Raw genomic sequence first — 27,891 nt, forward strand, 5'->3', positions numbered from 1 at the left:
AGACTAGCCAATATTGACCCTTAGTTCATGGGTAGGGGCCCACTGAGAATAAATAATAGCTAGGGGTCACTCAATTCATAGATAGGGCCCCTCAGTTCATGGTTGGAGCCCTCAATTCATAGATAGGAGCCCTCTGAGATTAGATAATGGAGGGCAGAGTGAATACAGAGGATTATAATAGGGATGTGAGGATTACTCAATGAATAGGAACACTTAGAAAATAGGGAGTGAGAGAGAATAGTAGCTGTTAGCTCTCTCTAGACAAGAATAGGTAAGGGGCCCTCAGTAGGAAGACAGAGGATAGGATGAGTAGATTGGGACCCTTAATAGGTAGGTAAAGGCCCTCAGGAAGTAGAAAAATATTAGGGCAAATCGGTAGGAACCCTTATTTTGAGGGGTAAATAGTTAGGGGGCCCTCAGTGGTAAGTTTGTGTTATCAGGAGCTCTTGAGGTGGATTTGGAGAAGCGCTTATTATTTTTTGGTGAGGTGGAAGAATGGACAAGTTGCATCCCACTCATAATTCATCTTGGCCTTCTCCTTGATACAGGTGTTGGCACATACTAACAGCGACTCACCCTAAGAGAGAATATGTGGAATTAGTGAGGGTGAGATGAAGAGAAGGGGGGGAAGGAAGGTAGGTGAGAGAGGGAGGGAAGGTTGGTGAGAGAGGGAGGGAAGGTTGGTGAGAGGGGGAGGGAAGGTTGGTGAGAGAGGGAGGGAAGGTTGGTGAGAGAGGGAGGGAAGGTTGGTGAGAGAGAGAGGGAAGTTTGGTGAGAGGGGGTGGAGGGAAGGTAGGTGAGAGGGGGTGGAGGAAAGGTAGGTGAGAGGGGGTGGAGGGAAGGTACATGTAGTATAATAATCTATCCAATCATAATGCAGTATAATTCTATCCAATAAGAATACAACATAACATATAGGACACTCCACTTACCCTATAGCAAGCATCACAGGCAAGAATACACATATCCACTTTATTCATAGGTGGTCCACTGTACACATTTGGCCTCAATAGTGGGTTGGCCTCCACGCCTCCGATCATCACCAAAGCCATCAAAGCCGCCAGAGTTATGCCAATCACGCCCACTATGACAAAAAAAAAATAGTAATAATAATAAAACATATATTTCAGTATTTTTAAGCTATTTTATAACTTAAATACTTCAAGGTCTTGTGTAGTTATATAGTATTATGTGTCTAGGACCGAATACACGATGTACGTGGTGTCGTAATTAAGCCAAAAAATCAGTCAAAGTTCCTGTACTTTTAGAAACCTTCAGTCAGAAATCCTATTCATTCTTAGAAACCTAATATTTAAATCCTAGATACTTAGAAACCTTATGTCAAAATGCTAATATCTCACTCATATAAACCCGACACGGTGTTAGAAACTGTAAACAGCACGAGAGACCAACTCACTGTTAAGGAGAGGAGCCAGTGAGGGAGATGTGTCGTGCTTGAGGGCTGGAGATGAAGTGATGCTGTGGTGTAGGTGTGTCCGTCTTATATACTGTATATACACCCCCTTGCCCTGCCTCCTCCCTCCCTCCTTCACCTCCAATGTGCGCATACTCCCTCACCCATTTACACACACGTGTATGTCTGTATTCGTATACATGCATATATGTACCTACACACACCCACACGTTCCCCCTCTCTCATGCATACATACATAGATACATACATACATACATACATACAACTATAATCATGTTGAACTGTATACCTGTATAGTTTATATACATGCCAATCGAATTAGATTAGGTTTGGTTAGGTTATTGTTTTGTTAGGTGCCACATTACCGTCTTCACTGTATGGATGAAACAAAATGAATCGGAGGACAAAAAGCTTGGAGACTTATTTATTTCCGTTCACTAACTTAATTCAATTTCGTTCACCCACTTTACTACACGGTGAGGCAATATACTCTCTCTCTCTCTCATCTAGGTCCCCCCCTCCACCTTCTACTTTCCTCCACTCTCTCCTCTCCTTCCTCCACCCACACCATCCTCCATTCCTTCTTCCATTCACTCTTCCCTACCTCCACCCTTCACACTTCTCCATCCATTCACTGTTCCCTCTTTCCACTCTTCACTCCCATCCCCCTTCCCCTTCCACTCCCCTCCACTCCCTCTCTCCACATACAACTGATAAACATAGTCTTGTAGAATATTATACTTGTTAATGTAATTGTGTGTGTGTGTGGGGGGATTCAATTTCCAGACCTGACTGTATTTATTTTGATTAGGTTCTATTTTATTTTATCCTCTTTGCCAATTATCTGTCTGTTGGCTGCTTGGGCGATCGGTCACATCTCTGTTACACACTGTTGGCAAGGTCTGGGCATATAGTGGCTCTGTTACTCACTGTTAGCAAGATCTGGACATATAGTGGCTCTGTTACTCACTGTTAGCAAGATCGGGACATATAGTGGCTCTCTGTTACTCACTGTTAGCAAGATCTGGACATATAGTGGCTCTCTGTTACTCACTGTTAGCAAGATCTGGACATATAGTGGCTCTCTGTTACTCACTGTTAGCAGATGGGACATATAGTGGCTCTCTGTTACTCACTGTTAGCAAGATCTGGACATATAGTGGCTCTGTTACTCACTGTTAGCAACATCTGGACATATAGTGGCTCTGTTACTCACTGTTAGCAAGATCTGGACATATAGTGGCTCTCTGTTACTCACTGTTGGCAAGGAAGGAGGCCAGTGGCATGTGTAAGATCCCTCAATTGTTCGTGATAATCTTGTCTTGGATTTAATTATAGTATAGTATACATTTGAAGAAGCTTCCCTTAAGATTGGACCCCCATTTTCTACTTCAATCCCATTCATTCTATCATATAATTACTACTTATTAGAGATTAGACAAAGTAATATACTCAAATACATTTAAATAAGTTTCCCTTTAAATATTACAAGACTAAGTAAAGTTTGTGTACATTTAAGAAAGTCTCCCTTAAGTTTGAAAAATAATATTATTCCCATTTTCTCCTACACACCATTTTCTTTGTGTGGTGAGAGAGAGAGAGAGAGAGAGAGGTTAGGCGATATTCAGTCAGTCAGATGTAAATAAACAGTGAAGATGGCTGAGGGATTGGTGGTGGAGTTTCAGAAGTTCCATAAAAACTCCAGACACTTAAAACGATTACAAAGGGAGACATTACAGTCGATTGAAGATGTTGGTGTGTCTGGGAACCTATCTGAAGGTGAGGATATAGAGGAAATTTGTTATTTTATGTTGAAATTTGACGCTGCTTTGAGTCGAGTTTGTGTTGACGTATAAAAAACCTGTCATTATTTACTTGTATGATTAACTTTAGAATTTTAATATAATTTTACGGGGAGTTTGTAGTTATTAATGGCTGTTGGGTTATTATGTAGTGTATATGTAGAGATGCTCTCTCTCCTCTTCATCAGGTGTCATGTAAATATTTTAAATGTTTTTTTTTTTATATTTAGAGTTTTTAAAGGATGTTTCGTTGTTGGAATATTTTGTAGTTTGTAATGTTAGAGTTTAAAGAACATCTGTTGGGTTGAGGACTTGTTGTGTTATAGTTGGATATGGTTTACAGTCCTTATGCCCTTATTTACCTTTTGCCCTCTGCCAGTTCATGCCCTACCCTCTTTTTTTTTTTTTTTTTTTTTTTTTCCGCCACTGATCGGCTCGCTAGCCGCCCGAGCGATTGGTTACATCTGTCACGCACTGTTGGCAAATACTGGGCATGCACCGGCTCCTGAATGTACCTGAACCCACTCCAGTGTTGGTCAAGTCTTGTCTTGAAAGAGCTCACACTCGGTGCTGTCACAACACTCTGGTAGATTGTTCCAAGAGTTTACAACCCTCACTCCGAAAAAGTTTGCCCTCACGGTTTTCTGGATTGCGGCTTCTTCAATCTTGAGCTGTGACCCCTTGTGGGGCGAGCGTCTGCCAGCTCCAAGTAAGGACACTCGACTGAGTAGTGCCCCCTGAGATGCTTATACACCTCAACTAGGTCGCCCCTTGCCCGTCTGTAGTATAAGCTAGGCAAGTTCAGGCGCTCCAATCTCTCAGGGTAGCTGAGGTGCCGAAGCGCAGGCACCAGTCTGGTGGCCCTCCTTTGAACATTTCTTGCCCATTAGCCCCTCCCCCCGGAATTTTATGACTGCTCACCACCAACCTAACCTAACCTTACCTAATATAAACAGCTTCTTGGATTAACAGAGAGAGAAGAGTGAACTGGCAGGGAATGAAATTGTTATGGGGTAAATTTCCAGGGGATGAACGGGCTATGAAAACAAAACAACTGCATGTTTATTCCTTGAAAATTTAATACATACGTAGATAGTTCACATACCCGGACAGTAGCAATCATTAAGTTATTTCAAGCAAGGAAAATCCAAAGGTTAATTAAAAGCTTATTTCACCTAAGCAGTTACCACTTAAGTTTGAATATACGAGTGTTGTTGTTGATATACGAAGGTCATGTCTCGGTGTGACTGCTTCTATGACCCACAACAAGGTTCTCTAGGGTTTAGAATTAGTGGGGTGATTGGTATAATTTCTGTGTATTTTTTTAATGGAATCTTTACATATATAATTTAAATCTATTGTTATTAGAGAAAGGCAGATAAAAAAAGACCCTGTACAGTGATTAATGCTCGGGGTCGTGTATGTTCCGTCACACAAAGATGCTACTCATAATCTCAAGAAACTTTTAATTCCTCCGTCTTATTCTGGATATTTATTCGGTAAGAGGCGAGATTTATTTGATGGTACAGTAAATGCTCGTACAGGAGCTGGTCATTAGAGGAGAGTGATGTAGAGTATTACCCAGTGGTGTACAGCTCAGTAAAATGCCATTCTATTCTAACTGAAAAATAATGTAAGATTCCTGGATTAGGTTAGAGTAACATACTACAGTTCTTGTATTAGGTTAGATTAATTCCTGGATTAGCATATAATTATTGATTAATCACATAACCCCGCAGCCATCCAAAATAGTCTCTGTTTGCATACAAGGTGGCGACGACATTTTCTCGACACACCTATGGTAAAGGTTCAGTTTAGTTTCGTTGTCATCAAGGAGGAAGTACAGGGTATTTAGGGTCGTGACTGAACCAATGACGAGGGATAAAATAAACCAATCATACGCAGTTAAAAAAAATATTGTTAGGTTACCAATTTATTTATTTTTTATTGTAAGGTTACCAATTTATTTATTTTTTATTGTAAGCTTACCAATTTATTTATTTTTTATTGTAAGGTTACCAATTTATTTATTTTTTATTGTAAGGTTACCAATTTATTTATTTTTTATTGTAAGGTTACCAATTTATTTATTTTTTATTGTAAGGTTGCTAATTTGTTTTTGGGGTTTATTTTGTAAGGTTATCAGTTAAGGTTTAGTTGGTTTATTTTGTCTCTTGTCATCTATGGTTTAGTTAATATTTATTCACTAAAATCATCATACAGGTTTATGATTAGATAGGCAGGTATGTAAATTATGTACGTACTAGGCTGTGGGAGTAACTATGTGCGTGAAGAATTAAAACCAACCTTTACCCTTTTCTTAATATTTTTGTAACTTTTCCCTTGATTAAAGTATCTGTGAAGTTCCCCAAAATTATCCGTAAACTTCCCACCCCAAAAATATCCGTGAACTTCCCTCAAATTATCCGTAAAGCTCCCACAATAAGATATCCATTAGGTTCCCACATGTGCTGCATAGACGGTGGGGTCCAATGGGTCTCAAAACGAACGCTGCGACTCCTGTTGTCTCGGTAGGGTTGTCTAAAGCCTCCTTAGTCCGTTGTGCCATATTGTCTCACGAAATCATAAACATATTTTTTCATGAAGTGTGTACAAGATCTGTAATTATTTCCTGCTGTATTTTGACGTGTAAATACAAAATACGGAGACAGCCTCTATTGATTATATGGAGATCGAAGTCCATTACGTCGAGGGTTCACTGGGTTAGGTTAGGTAGACAAGGGTGAAGATATATTTAGTGGCTACCATAATAATCTCAACTTTGACGTAAGGAGTCCTTCTCTTCCTAACTTCCATCTGATTGGATTATCCTGAATGACAATTGAATCACTTTGATTGACAATTGGATCATGAACCACATGACCTGAGATAATAATGCAGCTTAGGGTAATTTTAGATTCACAGCGAGACCTCTATTTAACGGATTATCTGGAGACGATAGAGTCGAGGGTCAGTTAGTTGCGAAACGTCCAACTATTGAATCATATTAGGGATACACATCTGTTATATCAAGGGTATATAATAGGGTAGATATAACAAGGAAGAACTATAGTGTAATTATTATAGATCCCACAAAGACTTTTAGGTCAACTTGAACCTCATGTTTATACTATCAAGAACTGGAACACATTTGTACAAGTTGGATAAATTTCGAAGACTAAACTTGAGGTAGAATCAGGATTATATTATTTATTGACTTATTATTTATTTTATTTTTTTCTTTTGTAATTTTTTATTTTTATTTTGCCTTTGAGGATGGTGATTTAACCCTTTGAGGATAGTGGTTTAACCCCTTGATGACTATAGTTTAAAACCCTGGAAGACTATTATTTAACCCTCTAGAACTCAAAGGGATTAACCATCTACTGTGAAGCACTGTATTAGGTTACCTGCAAGGAGCGGTGTTGCTGTTAGGTGTGTTTTAATCATGCTAACACGAGACAGTTTTACCCACCTTATCACTCAAAGGTGTTTAGTAATATCTCGCCGAATAAAACCTTGAGAAATTATCAAGCTTTGGTGTCGGTATGGCTTTCAAAATACAGTAAAGTGAGTAGTATGGTTTTCAAAATACAATAAAGTGAGTAGTATGGCTTTCAAAATACAGTAAAGTGAGTAGTATGGTTTTCAAAATACAATAAAGTGAGTAGTATGGCTTTCAAAATACAGTAAAGTGAGTAGTATGGCTTTCAAAATACAATAAAGTGAGTAGTATGGCTTTCAAAATACAATAAAGTGAGTAGTATGGCTTTCAAAATACAATAAAGTGAGTAGTATGGCTTTCAAAATACAATAAAGTGAGTAGTATGGCTTTCAAAATACAATAAAGTGACTTAGATCAAGGAATTACTTACATATAGCTGTGAAACTATGGAGGGGGGGGAATTTCTTATTAGGTCACACTCACTACTACCTGTACTACTAAGACTAACTGTCAGATCTGTGACTGCTAGGAAGGGTAATATGACAGGATGGACTGCCATGCCTGGAACAAGTAATTGACTGATCTGGCGTGCAAATAGATTAGAATTGATGTAGTGTGTTAGTTTATGTAAGGTTTATATTGAAGTGGGTGTACAGGTAGTGCATTGAGGTTTGACGTCAAGTGGAGATCATAGTGGGGGTTGGGGGGAAGGTTTTATATAATGTTATTAGGGGTGTGACTGTGCTTATGACTATTGTGTTGTATGTATGTTCGTTCGTTCGTATATTTAACCAAATATACGAACGTTTGGAAACTTCTCGTGATCTTAAATAACAATGAATAGTTTATTATTATCAAAATTCTACCTTTGGACTGTTTAATATTTATCCTGACAGTAACGCAGCTGACAATACATCCACCAATCACAATCGCCTTTACATACAGCCTTACTTAACCAAGTATTGCCAGGTAAAATTGCCAGTACGAGACCCAAGGTGGGTCAGTTCATCTTTGGTTGACTGTACATACATATATACATACATACATACATACATACATACATCACTTGTGGACACTAACAGCACGACACATGTCCAAACAATACTCAATTTCTCGTCACGTATATCAACAAACATGGAATTGGCATAACACACTACCCAGCTCTCGGAATTATCTCACGTTCAGCTGATGGGGGTGATGGGTACATCCCCCTTTCATATCATGTTGAAATCTACTAACTAAGCAGATATGAAACGTGCTGACATACAGTGTTTGTAAACATATTCTGGTGAAGGAAATATAATCTTTTATTTTGTTAGACGCATTTAAGCAACAAGGAAAATTCTTCATACCGGGAAGGCCATGGAGGTATTCTCTCTCTCTCTCTCTCTCTCTCTCTCTCTCTCTCTCTCCTGCTTTGTATGTAGTTGATGTGTATCGTTGTTATGATTCAGTTAATGTACACCTGATGTACTGTATGTATGTATGAGTGAATACCTGTGTACGTGTGTTGTCTCTGTAAGTAACATCCGGATACCATTTCAAGAGATGAGAGATGCGGTCGCTTCAGTGTGCGTGTGTGTGGACGTACATGTGTTACTTGCAGTATTACCAGTTGTCATTAACACCTCCTGACACGTGTTGGTCAGCTGTTGTTTCAAGTTTTACTAGCTGTGCCTGCTTTACCTCGCCCCCCTCCCTCCCCCCTCGACCTGAACCCCCTCCCCTCGATACCTCCCCCCCCCTCCTCCTCTTCCCTCTACCTGACCCTTCCCACCCCTCAATTGTTACATGACTCCCCCCCCCTCTCTCAAGTAATTCATTCTTTTGACTTCAGACTTTAGAACACACTTATCTGTCTCACTTAAGGAATTTACATCAATAGGGAGCACTTATCAACCTCACAATCCAAACTTAACACTTATATTCTTAACTTTAAAGAACTTAGATGGCAAGGAGCACTTATACTGTATACCTCACTTGAGGAACTTAGTAACTTACAAATATCACGGAGCACTTAACTACGTTACTTGAGGCTCTAATGGAGTGTGTTGGATGAGGTGCTACATGGTGGAGGAGAGGATGAGGTGCATTATTTATGGTCTTGGTAGTCAGGTGCTGCGATCTTCTTACCGTTGTGTGTGTGTGTGTGTAAGAGACAGGGAGGGAATGTTTGTGTGCGTGTGAGAGTATGCATGTGTGTCTGACAAAGAGAGAGAGAGAGATAGGGTGCATGTTTGTATGTAAGAAAGAGAGTTTGTGTATGCATGTATGTGTGTGTCGTGCATGACATGGGATCACACATAAGGACTATAGCTAAAGGTGTGCTGGCAGGTAAAGACATTGACCTACAGTATGGGGTGGTGGTGGAGGGTGATGGGTACGTCCCCTTCCCCCATCATAAGAGTCGATTTTGTACCTGGCTTCTCGAGTGACAAACCCGTCTATGAGTTTTGTACCCAAATGGCGTTATGTAGCCGCTGTAATCTAATCTCTCCTTACATAACTTAACCTTGTCTAACTTTACCTTACCTTACCCATATCTATCTATCCTTACCTATCCTAATGTAGACTTATCTATTTATCTATCTAACCTTACCTATATCTCTATCTATCTAGCCTTGCCTTCCTTTACCATATCTATCTATCTATTTGTTTATGCATACAGTAATATTTCTCTATCCATCTATATCTGTATATCTATCTATCCATCTCTCAATCCCATCTGTCCACCTATCTGTCTTATCTATCCAGGGTAACAGAGACTCTCCTTAGGTACTGTTAATGCCAGAGACTCGACATCACTCACGGCCAATCTTCCATCACACCTTTGTAAACAGAGTGGTCGAGTCATAGTGGTGGCAGGGGGGGGTCACCAGGTGTGTTTGTGTGTGGGGTGGGGGGAAGGGGGAGTTTTGGTTGGGTGTGTGCGTTATCCCTCAATACAGTGGGTTGTGGTTGTAGTGTGTTATTATCTGGGGTTATCTTGGGTTGTGGGGGTTTTAACTATTCATTTATATAAATAATTGTTGTTGTGGTTATATTTTTTATACGTGTTGTTGTTATTATTATTACTGTATTATTCTGAAAGACGTTAAAGAGTTAGTGTTGTTCTTTAAGTGTTGTGTTACAGAACAATTGGGGGAGATCCGGTTTAGCGAGCTTGAGGTAAATGAGCTGCGACAGGTGCTGGGGGTACCGGTGTGTGTGGTGGTGGGAGGACAGGACGCATACGGCAAGGTGTTGGTGGTGACCCGTCTGCTGGCTGAACAGGTCCTGCCAATAGTGACCCCTACCCTGGCTCCTGCTCCCTCACACCCCTGGCGGCCGATAAGATTCAAGCACTCTCACACCCGGACTGTCTCTCTCGCTCTACCTGAACACGCGCCCTCTGCCGCCGCTGGTTATGAATTGGTACATTCTCTCCACGCCCACTCCCGCCCCTGGGGTACAGTGCCCAGGCCCGATGTGGAGTTAGACCAGCGAGCTTTACAGGTACGTCTTCGCCAGGTGACGTTCCTTAACAGACCCTCCCTCCCTCCCTCCCTCATCGCCTCTTTGTTTACATACAGTCAGCTGTGTTTACATGTGATCAGCTGTTACTCTCCATGTGTGTACAGTTGCCTATTTGCTTATATTTATTTCTTATTTATTAGTGAGTTTTAGGTACTGGGAATATATACAGATGTGTTTAAACGTTATTGAATCCAATTGACCTAAAATTTGATAGTGAAATGTGTCTCTCTCTTAGGCAGTCTGTCAAAACGTTATCAGTCATTATCTCCCAACACAGACACAAACACACACATATTCCTCAAGGACTCACTCCCTCTTCCTCTACTCAGGACCCGGTAATGGGAAGTGCCATGCTGGAGGTAGGCCTGAATCACCCACTACTGAAGGATGGGGTGCAGGTGGTAGTCACGCCCACGGCCGCCCACACCTCCACCATCACCTTCCTCACTGGTCTCTTGCCTGAGGTCCTTCCCATCATGGTGTATGCTATCTCCCGGGACGAATTCTCAGCCCACGTAAGTACCTGTGTCTGTCTGGGTGTTTGTTTTCATTGTTTGCTTTTTTTTATTTGTGTTTAGTCTTGTTTGGTTTGTTTATCTTATTGTCTTTGTTTGCTTCCTTCCATGACTACTAAATTTTTCTTGTTTGACGTTTGTTTACCCTGTTTGTTTGTTGTTGTTTTGGTTAGGTTAGGGTGTGTTAGGACTTGACCCCAATAATAATAGGTTGGGTTAGACTAAGTTAGGTCAGGTCACACTGTTAAATTAGGTTAAGTTTGGTATGATAGGTCAGGTCAGGTTAAGCAGTCATTAAGAACACTGCACACTTGACCATTAGCCACAAGACGAGAATGGAGAAATAATGTAGTAGGTCTTCTCTCTCTCTCTCTCTCTCTCTCTCTCTCTCTCTCTCTCTCTCTCTCACACACACACACACACACACAGCAATGCTAGATTAGGTTAAGTTAGATTAGGTTAGCATCAGGTTAGTAAGGTTGGGTTAGGTTAGGTTAGCATTAGGGTGGTGGCGGGGCTAATCTTCAGGTGATCCGACACGCTTAATAATTACAATGAGTATCTTACCGTCTCTTCAGCCATGGGACAGTGCTTGACATATACGTTTATTATCTGCTGATGCAATTTTGTTTCCTGTTGTGACTGTGTGTTTGTGGAGGGAGGGGTAGATAGTGTTTGTGTGTGGCAGTCATTAGTTTGCTTTCCCAGGACAATATTTAATTTAGTATATCTTGAAAGGTCACGAGTTCAACCCTTCTCATGACCACACTCACGCCCACCCCAGCCTATCCTAGTGCAACCTATCCTATCCCATCCTATCCTATCCTATCCTATCCTAGCACAGCCCAGACCAGCCCAAGTATATACTCTCTCTCTATCTTAATGTTGACTCCTAATTGATGTTAACTGAATGTAAATAGGACCGGGTACAGCTAGTAGGAGGGGGGGGGTATCTTGGGATTTTTTTGTGTCTACTATAATAGGAGAGAGAGAGAGAGAGAGAGAGAGAGATTGTGTTTACTCTGGGGTCGTAAATTTTGTCTCATTGGATTCATTAGATAGGTTGGTTGATGGTGTGTGTGTGTGTGTGTGTGTGTGACAGACACAGACACACCCCACACACTTGGGTGGAGTGTGGTATAGTTGTGATTGTGGTAGTGGTGGTAATGATTGTAGTGGTAGTAGTAGTGGTGGTAGTAGTAGCAATAATAGTAGTGGTAGTAGCTGGCAAATAATAGTGGTAGTATTGGTAGCAGCTGGCAAATAATGGTGGTAGTAGCTGGCATATAATTGTGGTAGTGGTGGTAGTGATGGTGGTAGTGGTGGTAGTGATGGTGGTAGTGGTGGTAGTGACTTAGCAACACAGGGTCACAGCACACACTGACAGCCGTGAATAGCCAGGGATTATGACAGTGACAACAGGAGCGTGACGCGGGTGTACGTGTGTGTCGCCACTACCACCACTACAACTACCACTAATCCTACTAATACAACAACCATTATATGTCACCTATTATCACTACCACCACTCCTACGACTACAACTACCACTATTACTACCAGCAGCAGGTGACGAAGCAGCACGTGTGTGTGTTTAAAGTCACAGGACACAAGTCAATGTTGTGGTTACTGAACTCAACCCCGGGGAGTAACCTGACACACACACACACATACACACACTGTACACACACACACACACACACTGTACACACCTATCATTCTTTTTCTATCAGCATTACCTATCCATCTCAATTTATCTCTCTCCCTCCCTCCCTTCCTCTCCCTCCCTCCCTTCCTCTTCTCTCCCTCTTCCTCCCTCCCTTCCTCTCCCTCCCTCCCTTCCTCTTCTCTCACTCACCTCACCTCCCCTCCCCCAACACACCTGAACTGAGGAGCTCTGGCAGGTGAGGGGAGGGGGGGGGGTGAGGTATACCCGTCAGCTGATCTACCACAACAATAACAAGTAACCTGCCTATTCTATCCTGTTGTTGTTGTTTTTGTGTTATTGTTGTTATTTTTTATGGTTGTTATTGTTGCGTTGTTGTTTTGTGTCTTGTGTTTCTGTAGTTATTGTTATGCTTTTGTTATTGTTGTTGGTGTTGTTATTGTTGTTGTTTTGATGATGTTTTCTTGTGTTTTTGCGGCAACAATGACTCGTGCTGAAGGTCTTGGGTTGTATCTTATGACCTGTTGGTGCTGCTTACAACACACACACACACACACACACACACACACACAGCTGGGAACGCGTGGGTGTTGGTGAGTCATTAGAACCGTTTGTGTCCATGTTTTCCATGACGGGCGTGAAAAAATTTCCCCACAAACGCCCAAAATTTTCTACAATGGCACAAATTCCGAGGTGTGTGTGTGTGTGTGTGTGTGTGTGTGTGTGTGTGTGTGTAAGACAGGAACCAAAGTGTGTCGGTGAAGCCTGTTGTCGTAAGCTTAGTGGAAGGACTAGGTGGTGGAGGGAGGGAATGAAGGATAAGAAAACGAGTGGAGGGAGGGAGGGAGGGAGGTAGGTGGAGAAATCTGAGAAAGGAATGAAAGGTGGGAAGGAAAGAAGGAAGAGAGAGGGGGAGGGAAGAGAGAGAGAGAGAGAGCTTGGGTATTATAAACCCTGTCATGTGCTGTATTGACACTACTAGTCAGCTGATGATGTGTGTGTATGTGAGTTAAACAGTGTATGTATGTATGTGTGTACAGAGCTACTTAGTAAGGCTTCATGTCTCACACACACACACACTTATCACCGTTGCCTTTGCTCCTAGTTCTTCCTTTTGTAGTCCTGTTGGCTGCCTGCCGTGGTTAAGGATCAGTATTTAGGGTTAAAGTGGTTTTAGATTGTCCGGTTTCCCCTACCCCTCCCTCCCTCCCTCCCTCCCTCCCTCTCTCTCCTTCCTCCTTCCCTCCCTCCCTCCCTCCCTCTGTCTGTGGGGGATCGCTTACACAACTACCACCACTACCACTTTCCTCCTTACCCTTCCTTCCTCCTCTTCCTCTACCCATCTCCTCCTCCTTCCTATCTCTGTCTCCTTATCTCTTCCTTCCTACCTCCTGGGGTGGGGGAGCTAATCTTCAGGTGATACAAATTTTCCCCTATACACCTGTGTCTTATATAGTGGTTCGTTATAAAGTAGTATTGTGTTTTTATTATATATCTCGACCAGGGAATGATAGATGAACCATTGCCAAACGTGACTCTGGGTATTGTAGCAGGTCATATTAGTCAGAGATATATGTGTCCTTTTGGAGTTAAATCTTCTAATTAATCCATTGGAGAATAGATGGGGTGGGGGGGTTGTGACAGGAGGGGTGGGGTTGTGGGACAGGGGGGGGTGGGGACAGAGGGGGTGGGGGTGTGACAGATGGGGGTGGGCTAGACAGAGGGGGTGGGGGTGTGACAGAGGGGTGGGGGTGTGGACAGAGGGGTGGGGGTGTGGACAGAGGGGGTGGGGGTGTGACAGATGGGGTGGGGTTGTGACAGAGGGGTGGGGGGGTGGACAGAGGAGGTGGGGGTGTGACAGAGGGGTGGGGGGGTGTGACAGAGGGGTGGGGTGTGACAGAGGAGGTGGGGGTGTGACAGAGGAGGTGTGTGTGACAGTTTTGAGGGGTGTGATAGAAGGTGGGTAGCTGCCTAATCTACCTACCTACGTGATTATACAAAGCTGTCATTAAATTAAGTCATTCTCTCCAAAGGTCTAAAAAGTTCGTAGTCATTGAGTGTTTTGTTGAAGTAAAGTACAGTATCGGTACGTGCGCCTCCTTGTTATAATGAAGCAACACATATATAAGCTGACCGGTGTCTGTCCTTTCAAAAACCCCACACTGTTTACATCTTGAGGCCCCATCATCCCGTCTTTACCGCGTAGAGACTAAAACGTTGATTGTCATTGGCTGAATCGAGGGACGTCAGATGGCAGTTCAACCCCCTAGGTGACTCCAATAACAGCGGGGTGTAGTGACGTCATCGGGGTGTGTGGCTCGACCCGTCTAACAGGTTCGGATTAATAAACAAGAGAAGTATTTTTTTTTATAAGCTGATTGGCTGTGTTTGTTGTGGCTGGTTGGCTGTGGGTTGGTGGCTGTGTTTGTTGTGGGTTGGTGGCTGTGTTTGTTGTGGGTTGGTGGCTGTGTTTGTTGTGGGGTTGGTGGCTGTGTTTGTTGTGTTCTGGTTGGCGTGGTTGGTGGCTGTGGGTTGGTGGCTGTGGGTTTGGTGGCTGTGTTTGTTGTGGGTTGTTGGCTGTGTGGTTGGTGGCTGTGTTTGTTGTGGGTTGGTGTGTGTTTGTTGGATTGTTGGCTGTGTTTGTTGTGGGTTGTTGGCTGTTGTTTGTTGTGGGTTGTTGGCTGTGTTTGTTGTTGGTGGCTGTGTGTTTGTTGTGGGTTGGTGGCTGTGTTTGGGTTGGCTGTGGGTTGGTGCTCTGTTTTGTTGTGGGTTGGTGGCTGTGTTTGTTGTGGTTGTTGCTTTTGTAATAATAATAATAATAATTAACGGTTTATTGAAAGAGCTTGGCAGCCACAAGACAGAAAATATACAGTTACATATTTGGGGAATGGGTTACGAATTACAAATAATATACAAGTGACATAAGTGACACAAATAAGACATATAGTAACTTAGATGTATAGTAACTTAGATGGGGATCAGCTCAAACTACAGTTCATTTCAACATAGTGACAGTGTAAGGAGCAGTGTTTACTGGGAGTGAATACACTGATTTATTACATGTTATTGATAATTTTTACAATGGTTGGGACTGGGCTGTTCTTATAGCGATCAGTTCGTGCACGTATGGGCTGGATGCGGTTGTGGTGTCGAACAGGAATTCTCGGACAGGGGATCTCAGGTGGTAGTAGGGGCCGGTGTCGGGGATGGTGTAGAAGCTTCTTACCAAATTTGCAGATGAGGCCGTGGTGATGGTCAGTGAGAGTCGAAAGGGTCAGTGTGTTGAGCGCTTCTTGATATGTGGTGTAGGAAGGGGAGAGAATAATCTTGCATGCCCTCTTTTGCACTTTTTCTAGGTGTTTACGTTGTGTGGCATTTAGAGAGGAAGACCAGGTGGGGGAGGCATAGGTGAGCTTGGGAAGTATGAATGTTGTGTATACACTGAGGAGCTCGTGTGCGGGAACTCCGAGGGACTTGAGTCGGCGGAGGAGGTGGAGACGGAAACTGGAGGATTTGACAACTTCACTGACGTGTGGTTTCCAATTTAGTTTGTTGTCTATGGTGACGCCGAGGAGCTTCGTGGAATCTACAACCTGGAGTGTGTTCGGACCTAGGGTAATGGAGGGAGGTGGGACAATGTCGGAGGAGAGGTTGATGTGCATAACCATGGTCTTGGTATGGTTGATGGTGACATGGTTGTTGGTGGCCCAGTTTTGGAGACTGTTCAATAAATCCTGAAGGGTGGTATAGTTGGGAGCAGAATTGTTGACGCTGATCCCAATGGTGGAGTCGTCGACATATTTCCAGCGAGCAGGGGTTTCTCTTAGGGCATCATTGATGAGCATAAGGAAGCAGAGTGGTCCCATCTTGGTGCCTTGGGGGACGCCACAGGTGAGTGACTGAAAGGTGGAGACAGCCCCTCGGAAGCGTACAGCTTGGCGTCGGTCACTGAGGAAGTCTGTAAGCCATGGTATGAGATTTCTCCGAAGCCCGAGGTCAATAGCTTTGTTTATGATTATATTGTGGTCGACTAGGTCAAACGCTTTAGTGAAATCAACGAAGGCGACAGCTACAGACGTTTTTCGTTTCTCGAGATGGCGGTATATGTAATCGAGAAAGCTGACAAGACAGTGAGTGGTGGAGGAAGTTTTCATGTTGCCAAATTGCTGAGGGTCTACGACTCCTGCAATATCAGCATAAGCCCTGTCAAACACAAAACTTTCACAGATTAGGCTGGGTATTGGGGTGATTGCAATAGGTCGTAGCTGGTTTAAGGTTTGTGGGCTGGTTGACTTGGGCACTGGTGGGGTTGTTGGCTGTGTTTGCTGTGGGTTGCTGGCTGTGCTTTGTTGTGGGGTTGTTGGCTGTGTTTGTTGTGGGGTTGTTGGCTGTGTTTGCTGTGGGTTGTTGGCTGTGTTTGTTGTGGGTTGGTGGCTGTGTTTGTTGTGGGTTGGTGGCTGTGTTTGTTGTGGGTTGTTGGCTGTTGGCTTTGTTGTGTTGGCTGTGTTGTGTGGCATTGTTGCTGCTTGTTGTGTTGGGTTGTTGGTTGTGTGTGTTGTTGGCTGTGTTGTTGGCTGTGCTTGTGTTGTGTTGTGGCTGTGCTTGTTGTGCTGTTGTGTGCTTGTTGTGGGTTGTTGGCTGTGTTTGTTGTGTGGATGTTGTTTGGCTGTGTTTGTTGTGGGCTGTACGTGTTTGCTGTGGGTTGTGTTTTGTTGTGGGTTGCTGGCTGTGTTGTTGTGGGTTGTTGCGTTGTGTTTGTTGTGGGTTTGCCGTGGCTGTGGGTTGATGTTTGTTGTGGGTTGTTGGCTGTGTTGTTGCCGTGTTTGCTGGGTTGTTGGCTGTGTTTGTTGTGGGTTGTTGCTGTGTTTGCTGTGTGTTGTGCTGTGGGTTGTTGGCTGTGTTTGTTGTGGGTTGTTGGCTGCAGTTTGTTGTGGGTTGTTGGCTGTTGTGCAAGTTGTTGTTGCTGGTGCTGGCTTTGTTGTGCTGGCTGTGTTTGTTGTGGGTTGGTGGCTGTGTTTGTTGTGGGGTTGTTGGCTGTGCTCTTGTTGTGGGCTGTTGGTGTTGTTGGCTGTGTTTGTTTGTTGTACACATGTAGTCGGCGGTGGGTTGTTGGCCGTGTTTGTTGTGGGTTGCTGGCCGTGTTTGCTGTGGGTTGGTGGCCGTGTTTGTTGTGGGCTGGTGGCTGTGTTTGTTGTGGGTTGCTGGCTGTGTTTGTTGTGGTTGTTGGCTGTGTTTGTTGTGGGTTGTTGCCGTGTTTGTTGTGGGTTGTTGGCTGTGTTTGTTGTGGGTTGTTGGCCGTGTTTGTTGTGGGGTTGGGGCTGGTGGCTGTGTTTGTTGTGGCTGGTGGCTGTGTTTGTTGTGGGTTGGTGGCTGTGTTTGTTGTGGGTTGGTGGCTGGGTGTGTTTGTTGTGGGTTGGTGGCTGTGTTTGTTGTGGGTTGTTGGCTGCTTGTTGTGGGTTGTTGGCTGTGTTTGTTGTGGGTTGTTGGGCTGTGTTTGTTGTGGGTTGGTGGTCAGGCGTTTGTTGTGGGTTGTTGGCTGTGTTTGTTGTGGGTTGTTGGCTGTGTCGGTTGTGGGTTGTTGGCTGTGTTTGTTGTGGGTTGTTGGCTGTGTTTGTTGTGGGTTGTTGGCTGTGTTTGTTGTGGGTTGGTGGCTGTGTTTGTTGTGGGTTGTTGGCTGTGTTTGTGGGTTGTTGGCTGTGTTTGTTGTGGGTTGTTGGCTGTGTTTGCTGTGGGTTGTTGGCTGTGTTTGTTGTGGGTTGTTGGCTGTGTTTGTTGTGGTGCTTATGTTGGACGGGCAGATAGCCGGGGAGTCGATTGATTATGGATGAATACCTAGACCCTAGTCCCTCATAGATCCCAGTCCCTTATAGACCCCAGTCCTCATAGACCCCAGTCCTCATAGACCCCAGTCCTCATAGACCCAGTACTAATAGACCCCAGTCCTAATAGACCCCAACTAGATGGAACTTAACCATGAGATACTGGGGCCCACTAGGACTGGCACAAACCCGCGAGGGGCCCTTTAGTGCTTGTATAATGCAGTGCCACTCACCAGGAAGCTCTCAGTAAAGCTGTCAGGTCTCAGTCGGTCAGGATTTGCATATATTGAGCTGATTGGCGCAAGGAGGTGAGGTTATGGATCAAGGTGGTGGGTTGTTAGTGAAGCCAGCTGGTTAATGGATGCCCCAGCTGGTTAGAGAGAGAGGGGTCAGGTGGTGGAGACAGATATAGATGGTTGAAGAGGAAGGTGTGCTGGGAACATATGGTAATCAGTGCTGATTGTTTAGCAGGTAGTCAGGTGGGTGGGCGGGCGGGCGGCAATATCACCTGGCTATATAACCTGTTCTTCCTCAGCTGCTCTCTCTCTCTCTCCACACGATATTAGGGTATGTTAAGTGGAAGACTAAGGGAAACGCTACAACAAGGGACATTAGGATAAGTGAACTTGTAGGTAAGGTGAGCGAACAGGAAGACTAGAATAGGCGAAATTAGATTAGGTAAACCTTTACACCTGGTAGCTGGTCTGATGGTAATGGGCCCTAGTTGTAATGGGTTCATGTGTAATGGGCCCCAGTCTTAATGGGTTCATGTCTAATGGGCCCCAGTCTTAATGGGTTCATGTTTAATGGGCCCCAGTCATAATGGGTTCATGTCTAATGGGCCCCAGATTTAATGGGTTCGTGTCTAATGGACCCCAGTCTTAATGGTTAGGTTATTTTGGGGTCTATCAGGACTCGGGGGGCCCATCGGGACTCAGAAACCATCCTAGTAGTAAACAAAAATATTGGAAGCCTCACAAGTGTAGTTATTTGGTGAAGCCTCGGGGCAACCTTTTGTTTTTTAGGGGTGTATGGCTCCCAATGGCCCCGCCCCGCCCCGCCCCGGTGGTGCTAGGGGAGCCGTGTATGATGGTGGTGGTTGTAGTAGTTTTATAGTGATAGTCGTGGTCGTGGTATTGTGGTTGGGAGGAGGGGGTGGTAGTCGTGGTGGTTTCATGATAAAGATGGGGGTAGTGGTAGTTGTTGCGGTTGAGTAGCTTGGCTGGTGGAGGAGGGGGGTGGTAGTTGTGGTGGTTTCATGATAAAGATGGGGGTAGTGGTAGTTGTTGCGGTTGAGTAGCTTGGCTGGTGGAGGAGGGGGGTGGTAGTTGTGGTAGTTTCATGATAAAGATGGGGGTAGTGGTAGTTGTTGTGGTTGAGTAGCTTGGATGATGGAGGAGAGGGGGTGGTAGTTGTGGTGGTTAAGTTACTCTGATTCTAACGCTAACCAAACCCAACTTAACCTAATCTAACCTAACTTAACCTAACATAACCTCTACCCACCAAATAGCAATAGGGTGGGTAATCTTTAGGTTATATAAGCTGGGGTACAAATTAATAATATATCATGCATTTGAGTACAGCTATATTGTCCGAGTTACTTTACTTGGAAAACACATGTAAGATCTTTCTAAATGTGATTGTTGGTGTCAGATTTGGTCTTGAAGCCATAAAACAGCTGCCGTAGGGTACAAAAGACTTTCTTACCTCGAGATTCTTCTTAAGATGTCGCTACAAAACGTCGTCGTCCTTACCTGACATCCTTCCCTCGGCGAGCTATAGGAATTGTTGATGTTTTGTTTGATTCTATTCATTGAAATGCATTCATAGTGGATAGTGAATCAATACACACACACACAAACTCATGCTGTCTCTCACACACATACATGCTTACTCACATGCTCTCATATACATACATACACACCCAAACACCACAAACGTATATACAGCACACACACACACACACACACACACACACACACACACACACACACACACACACACACACACACACACACACACACACACACACACACACACACGGTATTTCTTGATCACCCACTTTTCGAATACCTTAAGCCTCCTCCTCCCTCTACCTCTCAATACTCCTACAGGAAGCGTCAGAACTACGTGAACTTCGGAGACTATACCCCAACATATCCGTGCTGTTCATACGCGTGCCCCAACTACCGGAAACCTTCAGCGATGATCTACCAGAGTCGGAGCAGCACGATATCCTTTGCAAGCTACGTGTATTACCCTCTCCAGTCAGGCCAGACCAGCTGAACCACCCGCTACCTGTCATCTCCACAACATCTTCACGATCGCACCCACAAGTTCCCATCCATCTCTTCCGAACGCTATGTGATGATCTTGGTAGGTTGTGGGTGTGTTATGTAAGTTGTAGTAGGTCTTGGTAGGTTGTGGGTGTGTTATGTAAGTTGTAGTAGGTCTTGGTAGGTTGTGGGTGTGTTATGTAAGTTGTAGTAGGTCTTGGTAGGTTGTGGGTGTGTTATGTAAGTTGTAGTAGGTCTTGGTAGGTTGTGGGTGTGTTATGTAAGTTGTAGTAGGTCTTGGTAGGTTGTGGGTGTGTTATGTAAGTTGTAGTAGGTCTTGGTAGGTTGTGGGTGTGTTATGTAAGTTGTAGTAGGTCTTGGTAGGTTGTGGGTGTGTTATGTAAGTTGTAGTAGGTCTTGGTAGGTTGTGGGTGTGTTATGTAAGTTGTAGTCATAACCTGGGCAAAATGGTCAATATAAAAAGAATTATGAGGAACAGGACAACTAAACTACCCTACCTGACCCTACCCTACCTGACCCTACCCTACCTGACCCTACCCTACCTGACCCTACCCTACCTGACCCTACCCTACCCTGCCCTACTCTACCCTGCCCTACTCTACTCTACCCATGACTTTACTCTTATTAAATACAAGATTGCAGATTATCATTATTATTACCTTCATTTATTCCATCATTACTTATGTTTTTTAGTGTAATTGTTTTATTTATTTGTCCCCAGGCTATCTAACCTTGACCCCAGCACCAAAAAAGTTCCGTTGGCGCTTAGTGGAACACAGTTACCACGTGGAGAGTGAACTGGTGGATAGTTTTGACTCCTTCTGTAACGTTGTGCCGTACATGAGGATGATTTTACAGTCACACCTCATCCACGCCTCCACGCTACTCAACCAGGTACTGTATGCTTGTATTTGTGGAGTAATGAGGGTGTTTGGAATAGCTCGAAACTGATCATCTTAAGCTCATTGTTAACGTGATGATTAAGTTACATTGATCGCTTTGTTCTTTACCTAACCTAATCAAATCAAATTTAATCTAACTTGACCAAACTTAATCTAATCAAATTTTAACCCAACCTAGCTAAATTTACCCTCATATTCCTCTTCATTACAGGGTCACAACCGCTGCATGAGGAAGTTTATTCTGTTCGCTTTCGACATGGCGCGGGAAATTCAGATCACCCCGCGGAGAATCACCTACGCCCGGGAGAAAGAGGCGGAGCTCTACGAAAGTCTCATGGCCATAGCATCGAGCAAACAGGACGAGATTCGTATCGTGATTTGCGACACCATTGCCAAGATGAAGGACGACCTGTTGGATAAAGCCGCAGTTTATGAATTTAAAGGTTTGTGGTTAATGACGTCTTAACTTTAACAATAATAGAATAGTTAGATATCCTCTTTCGGATTATTATTGTAAATTGACGGTGGAAGAGAGTTGGGACGACATCGAGTATGATTTGACCTACATGGGTGCAGGTACAGATACATTCTTGAGCTTGTACATGCCAACAGTGTGTAACAGAGAGCCAGTACTTGCCAACAGTCCACAACAGAGACATGACCAACCATCCAAGTGGCTACCAAACAGATCAGTAGTGAAGATGATAAAGTAAATTAAGTAAAGTAGTATTCTTCATGCCTTCTCTTGCAGCTCAGTGAGTTGGATAGCCTCCTCACATCAGTCTGGATATTTTCCTCCTGATCTCCATAGTGCATTGCTCATCACACGTTTCATCCCCATCGCTGACGTCTTTAATGTTCCTCGATGTATTTTTTTCTATACACGGAGCAGAAAGAGTCACGAGGGAGGTTGTCATTAGTATTTGAAAGCCCTTACTTGGCCTCTCCACGTTTATCATCCATCTATTTCTCATCATCTCTCATCCTGTTTATTCTTTTATCTGTTTTATCACGTCCTGTGTTTTTAATCGGCCTCCCCAGACTCGCAAGTTTATTTTGAGTATAAATGTAACTCGGGATAATCATTGGTGTGTGTGTGTGTGTGGTCTTTAGATAAATATAGTCTAACTAATAAACACTCATATTTTCTTCTTTACTATATACTGTACAGCTTAAATATGCATCAATTCCACACATAATTAAAAAAATTATGAAATAAATTACCACAAGACTCATTTTCACTTATCACTTACAGAAGCCGAGAATCTAACGACGGGGGAGGTGGTGTGCGGGAGGGAGGTGCGACAGTGCTCGGGAGAGATACAGGAACTGGTGATTGGCTCCCTCAACGGCGAAGTGGGACGTCAGTTAGTGGATCGCGTCGACGTTATGAGAGACTCGTACCTGGGGACCTTACAGCGTTGTCTAGAGAGTCTGGAGAAGGACTGTCGGGCTTGTGGGGAAAATCCTCATATTGGGGACGCTCTCAAACAGGTATGGTATGGGGGTGGTGGTAGTAGTGTTGGGGTGATGGTGTGTTGGTGATGGTGGTGTGTTGGTGTTGGTGGTGTGGTGGTGGTGTGTTGGTGCTGGTGGAGTGTTGGAGGAGGTGGTGGGGTGATGGTGTGTCGGAGATATTGGTAGTGTGATGGAGGAGGTGGTGGTGTGTTGATGAGAGCATTGGGTCGTAGATACTGTGCCTACATTTCTATAACACCTTCCCTCCAACACTTCATTATAACCATCCGCCAACACAATATTTCATCCCAACTTTACTCCTGTTGCCTTATACAACACACAATTCTTTAATAACTATTCTTCAACACAAGTCACATTTCTATAGTCTTCCTCACACACACACACACACACACACACACACACACACACACACACACACTGCATATTACCTTGGCGGGTCTTCATCCTTTCATAGAATCTCAATTTATGTAAAGGTGAAGTGATGACGTGCGGTTTCTCTTGTTTTGTTTTGCATACTAACTTTGTCAGTGGTATTAGTGGCAGTGACTTTTTTATGACGAGCAGGTTTGATGGTTTGGGTTAGGTTAGGTTAGGTTATGTCATGTTAGGTGAGGTCAGATGTGATGTCAAAAGAGCCGGTGGTTTTTTGTGAGGGGCAATTATGACAGTTATGTAAGGGTATTGAAAAATGTAATCCTGATGTAGATTTTCTCCTTAGAGGCAGAGATATAATCTGTTTCTGAGTCAGGTTTTGTTGTTACCTCTGTCTCACTGCTCATGCACTGCGGTATAATAGGGATAACCTGAAGATGTGACACTCAGTTTATTTATTAGATTAATCTGACTTAACCCAACCTAATGCTAACCTAACCTTATGTTATTCTATTGATAATCTTGTTAACTGGGATGTTGTGTTATATGACCGAGTATCACATTAAATACAGTACTCTTGTTAAGCATTGTGTCGTATTGCTTGTAAACCTAACCTTAACCTCGCTACCCGACAGATGGTCAACGCCGCGTACCAAGTGGAAGTGACCGTGACCACCTCGTCGTCAGTTCTCCGGTCACTGTGGGAGAAGATGAAACAGTTAGTAGCAGCCATGCCCGGTAGAACGCCGCCGGTCGTCGATGCCGAGTGGAAGAGAAAAGTCGCCTCGGATATGATCTCTAGCCTATCAGAAACTAAGCTCACCAAGAGTATATGTGCACAGGTAAGAGTAAATAGTTTTGATAGTTTAAAATGGAAAAATATTAAACCGTAAGTCTAAATAACTTCATAGGTATAGCTAATGTAATACTGTACCCAAGGTTTGAAGGCCCTCCCACATCTCTAGAGCATTTCCCCCTTGTTCTCTCTCTCTCTCACTTCTTTACACATTTTAAACTTAATTATTATAAAATGTGTCTAAATTTAGATTAACTTTTACCATCTTTGGTGCTTGTATGGCATCCAGGGCAAATCTGAAATCTGTATGGTATGTGGGACAAAATCTGAAATCTGTATGGTGTTCCTGTTACAGTTCAGAGAAAGATTGAAAAACAGCCATGATTCCTTCCTGGGGAGTCTGCGGCAGCTGGAAGTGCAACTGACCAATCGGCTGGAGAAGACAGAAGGTCAGCAGACGCGGATAAAGAAAGTAGACGCCCCCAAACTCGCCAGACTGTCGCTCGAATCTACGTCACTCAGGGATATGATTCTCTTTGGTAAGGAAGGGTTTTATAAAGTGTCGCGTTTTGAGATGAGTTGAGATTCGAGTAATTTTGTTTGTTGTGTTAAGTTCGTGTGTTTGGGGGGGGGGGGTTATTGCTACTTGATTTGTGACTCAGTATTGATTTGAAATAAACAAGTATGCATGTACACTGAATGAATCTTTGACCAATAAATTCACATCAAATCGGTAAGTAATATCCGATGATGAAAATGACATATGTCGTGTCTGTTGCTCATTGCGTGATATATGAAAATAACTAAATCTCCTCAGGGATGCCACGACTAGACCGGGAGCTTGGTAGGGGACAGTATGGGGTCGTGTATGGGTGTGAGGCTTGGGGCGGGTATCATCCCTGTGCGGTCAAGTCCTTGGTGCCCCTCGACGAGAAACACTGGAATGATCTCGCCATGGAATTCCACTACACCAGGTTAATATAAGTCTTGTTCCTACTGTTGGAGGTTAGGTTATATATGACACCTCATACATGAATATTAAACCTGACTCTTTCCTCTGGTGTTAAATTTGTCCCCGTCTTCATTGATTTGTTTTTATCTCGACTACCCCACGCTGACGCTTCTTGCCCGTGGTGGCCGCTTAGGACTGTACCTGAACACGAGAAGATCGTCGCTCTGCGTGGGAGCGTGATCGACCACACCTATGGCCAGGGTGAGACGCCCGCCGTGCTCCTCATAATGGACAGACTCACACGTGACCTCTACTCAGCTATCAAGCACGGCCTTGATTGGATCTCCAGATTGCAGGTGAGAAATTTGTAATAACTTAGTGCAAGAGGAAGGAGCTTATGAGAAAGATTTTAGACTGAATGCAAGAGAAAGTAACATGAGAAAGATTTTAGACTGAATGCAAGAGAAAGTAACAGATAAGAAAGATTTTAAACTGAATACAAAAGTAACTGATATGATGCAAGGATTAAAAAGTCGCATTATCATCATCATTACATCAATAAAGACAATATGATCATGTAGAATACTAGTAGTGTATGATGAATGATTAGCTAGTGAATATAATTTTAGATGGATTACTGTGTTAAGATTTCAGGTCTTGGGTAGTCACTTTAGGCAACGCTGGATGGTAAGACTTTATCATTCCGCCCGACAGATCTCTCTCGACGTGACGCAGGGAATACGTTTTCTCCATTCTCAGGGTCTAGTACACAGAGATATAAAACTGAAGAACGTATTGGTAAGTACAGCATGTTGTTTCACTATTCCTTAACCTAACCATACCATAACATACCTATCCTAACGGGTCAGAGTAAGGGATTAAGTTATCATACTCAAGGGGTCAGAATAAGGGGTTAAGTTATCATACTCAAGGGGTCAGAATAAGGGGTTAAGTTATCATACTCAAGGGGTCAGAGTAAGGGATTAAGTTTTTATACTCAAAGGGGCTAATATAGTTATTTATGTTATTTTATGTGTAATAACTGAATATGGTTCTACTGAAGAGACATGAAGAATAATCATGTAGGAACATGAATATCAGGGCGGGATAAATCTTTCCTTTGAAGTGCCTTATAATCAGCTTATGTATTTATGACCTTAGGTGTTTAGACGTGGATGTATTGACGGGGTTACTTACTCGCTGCAAAAAGGATCTTTATGGTCTTGCATCAGATAATACGACACAGTGGACAAGGATTTTGACAAGAGGAGTGGCAGTGTTTATATTGAAATTCATCAGATCCACCTCCTTAAAGATACATTTTTGGAGCGAGTTTACACTTTATTTCCACTAGTTAATTCTCCGTAAATTTCAGTTGGACAAAAACAATCGAGCGAAACTAACGGATTTGGGATTCTGCAAGCCGGAAGCCATGATGTCTGGGAGTATTGTTGGCACGCCGATCCACATGGCCCCCGAGCTCTTCACGGGCCACTATGACAACAGTGTGGACGTGTACGCTTTCGGTATACTCTTCTGGTACATCTGTGCTGGACATGTCAGACTGCCACTCATCTTTGAACAGTGCCAGTCCAAGGACCAGCTGTGGAACTGTGTCAAGAAGGGTAAGTACATAACAGGGATACTGTACCGTACTGTAAAAACATTCTGTAGTTATCTTATGATGTGATGATTAGCCCCAGATTATTTCACCTTAAGATTAAACACTCAAATGCTAGCAAACCTAATCTAACCTAACCTAATCCCTCCCAGGTAGCATTAGAGTTGTTTAATCATTGGGTAAAAGAAGATCAGATTAGACAAATAACTTTTGTTGTTACTCAGAAAATGGTGCTGAGTATTACCGAACATTGTACCACTACATATCCCACAACTTGTGTTATGATCGTGTTGCCTAAAGATCCCGTCCCCTTTCACGGGGTTGCCTTTCAAATTTTCATACAATAAATTTAATATCATTGTCAAAATATATGAATACCTGTATTGTATATTGTAAAGGTGATTTAATTATAGCTAGTGTCAGGTAGTACTCATCATGCTTCTAAATCACCCAGGTGCTAGACCAGAACGACTCCCTGTATTTATGGACAACTGCTGGGAGCTGATGCAGGAGTGTTGGGCGGGCGACCCCTCCAAGCGGCCACTCCTGGGTGACGTTGAGCCCAGACTCACCGAGATCATGGAGATGGACGCCATGAAGATAGAAGAAGACGGCAAACAGGAAACGGGAGAACTGAATGAGGACGACAGTAAAGTTGACTCCGCTGTAGATGCAACTGAGCAATTTGGTGGTTTCCTAGGTTAGTGTAGAGGGGTTAAACTGTACTGTGCTGGCTTTAATTAATTAGTATAAGGTTAATGTCTTTCAAGTACAGTAGTGGAATACCTGGAATACCTATACAGTAGACACATCTTTCATATCTCATGTCCACTCTTGGGCTATATACAGTAGATGGCTAATTCCTCTTTCTCATCTGTAGATACAAACTGAAATAGATCCCTGCTATTTTGTGTATATATGTACGATATTATTAGCACCGTAGTGTAATGTTAACAAAGATGCCAGATGCAGGGACTAGGGGCTTATAGTAGTGGTTGAGCTGTGTACTAATGTGGGGGTACTACCGTCCTACAGCACTTGGGGATGTGTCTCAGCTGGGGAACACTCTTCACTACAGCATTAATGGTACTCTATGATGGTGAGTAGTGGTAGCAGCAGTTGTTGTAGTAACCAGCATGAGTGAGTAGTAAAATATAGCCTCACCAGTACTGTACTATGAGGGTATGTAGTACAGTATAGCCTCACCAGTACTGTACTATGAGGGGTATGTAGTACAGTATAGCCTCACCAGTACTGTACTATGAGGGGTATGTA

General features: G+C 43.5%; 1 protein-coding gene across 1 annotated transcript; it reads left to right on the forward strand.

Annotated features, from left to right (window-relative positions):
• Positions 1-3,040: 3,040 nt before the first annotated feature.
• LOC121855145 (dual serine/threonine and tyrosine protein kinase-like) lies at positions 3,041-27,856 on the forward strand. Its single transcript, XM_042350015.1, has 15 exons — positions 3,041-3,214; positions 9,816-10,177; positions 10,528-10,713; positions 20,312-20,573; positions 21,216-21,388; positions 21,608-21,839; positions 22,652-22,890; positions 23,883-24,089; positions 24,399-24,582; positions 24,861-25,017; positions 25,189-25,351; positions 25,710-25,793; positions 26,371-26,620; positions 27,071-27,316; positions 27,652-27,856. Exons 1-15 carry the CDS (start codon positions 3,091-3,093, stop codon positions 27,711-27,713), a joined length of 2,931 nt encoding a protein of 976 aa, XP_042205949.1. The 5' UTR covers positions 3,041-3,090; the 3' UTR covers positions 27,714-27,856.
• Positions 27,857-27,891: the final 35 nt, after the last annotated feature.

This window comes from Homarus americanus, unplaced genomic scaffold (genome assembly GCF_018991925.1).
Source record: "Homarus americanus isolate GMGI-L3 unplaced genomic scaffold, GMGI_Hamer_2.0 scaffold57563, whole genome shotgun sequence".
Lineage (NCBI taxonomy): Eukaryota > Metazoa > Arthropoda > Malacostraca > Decapoda > Nephropidae > Homarus > Homarus americanus.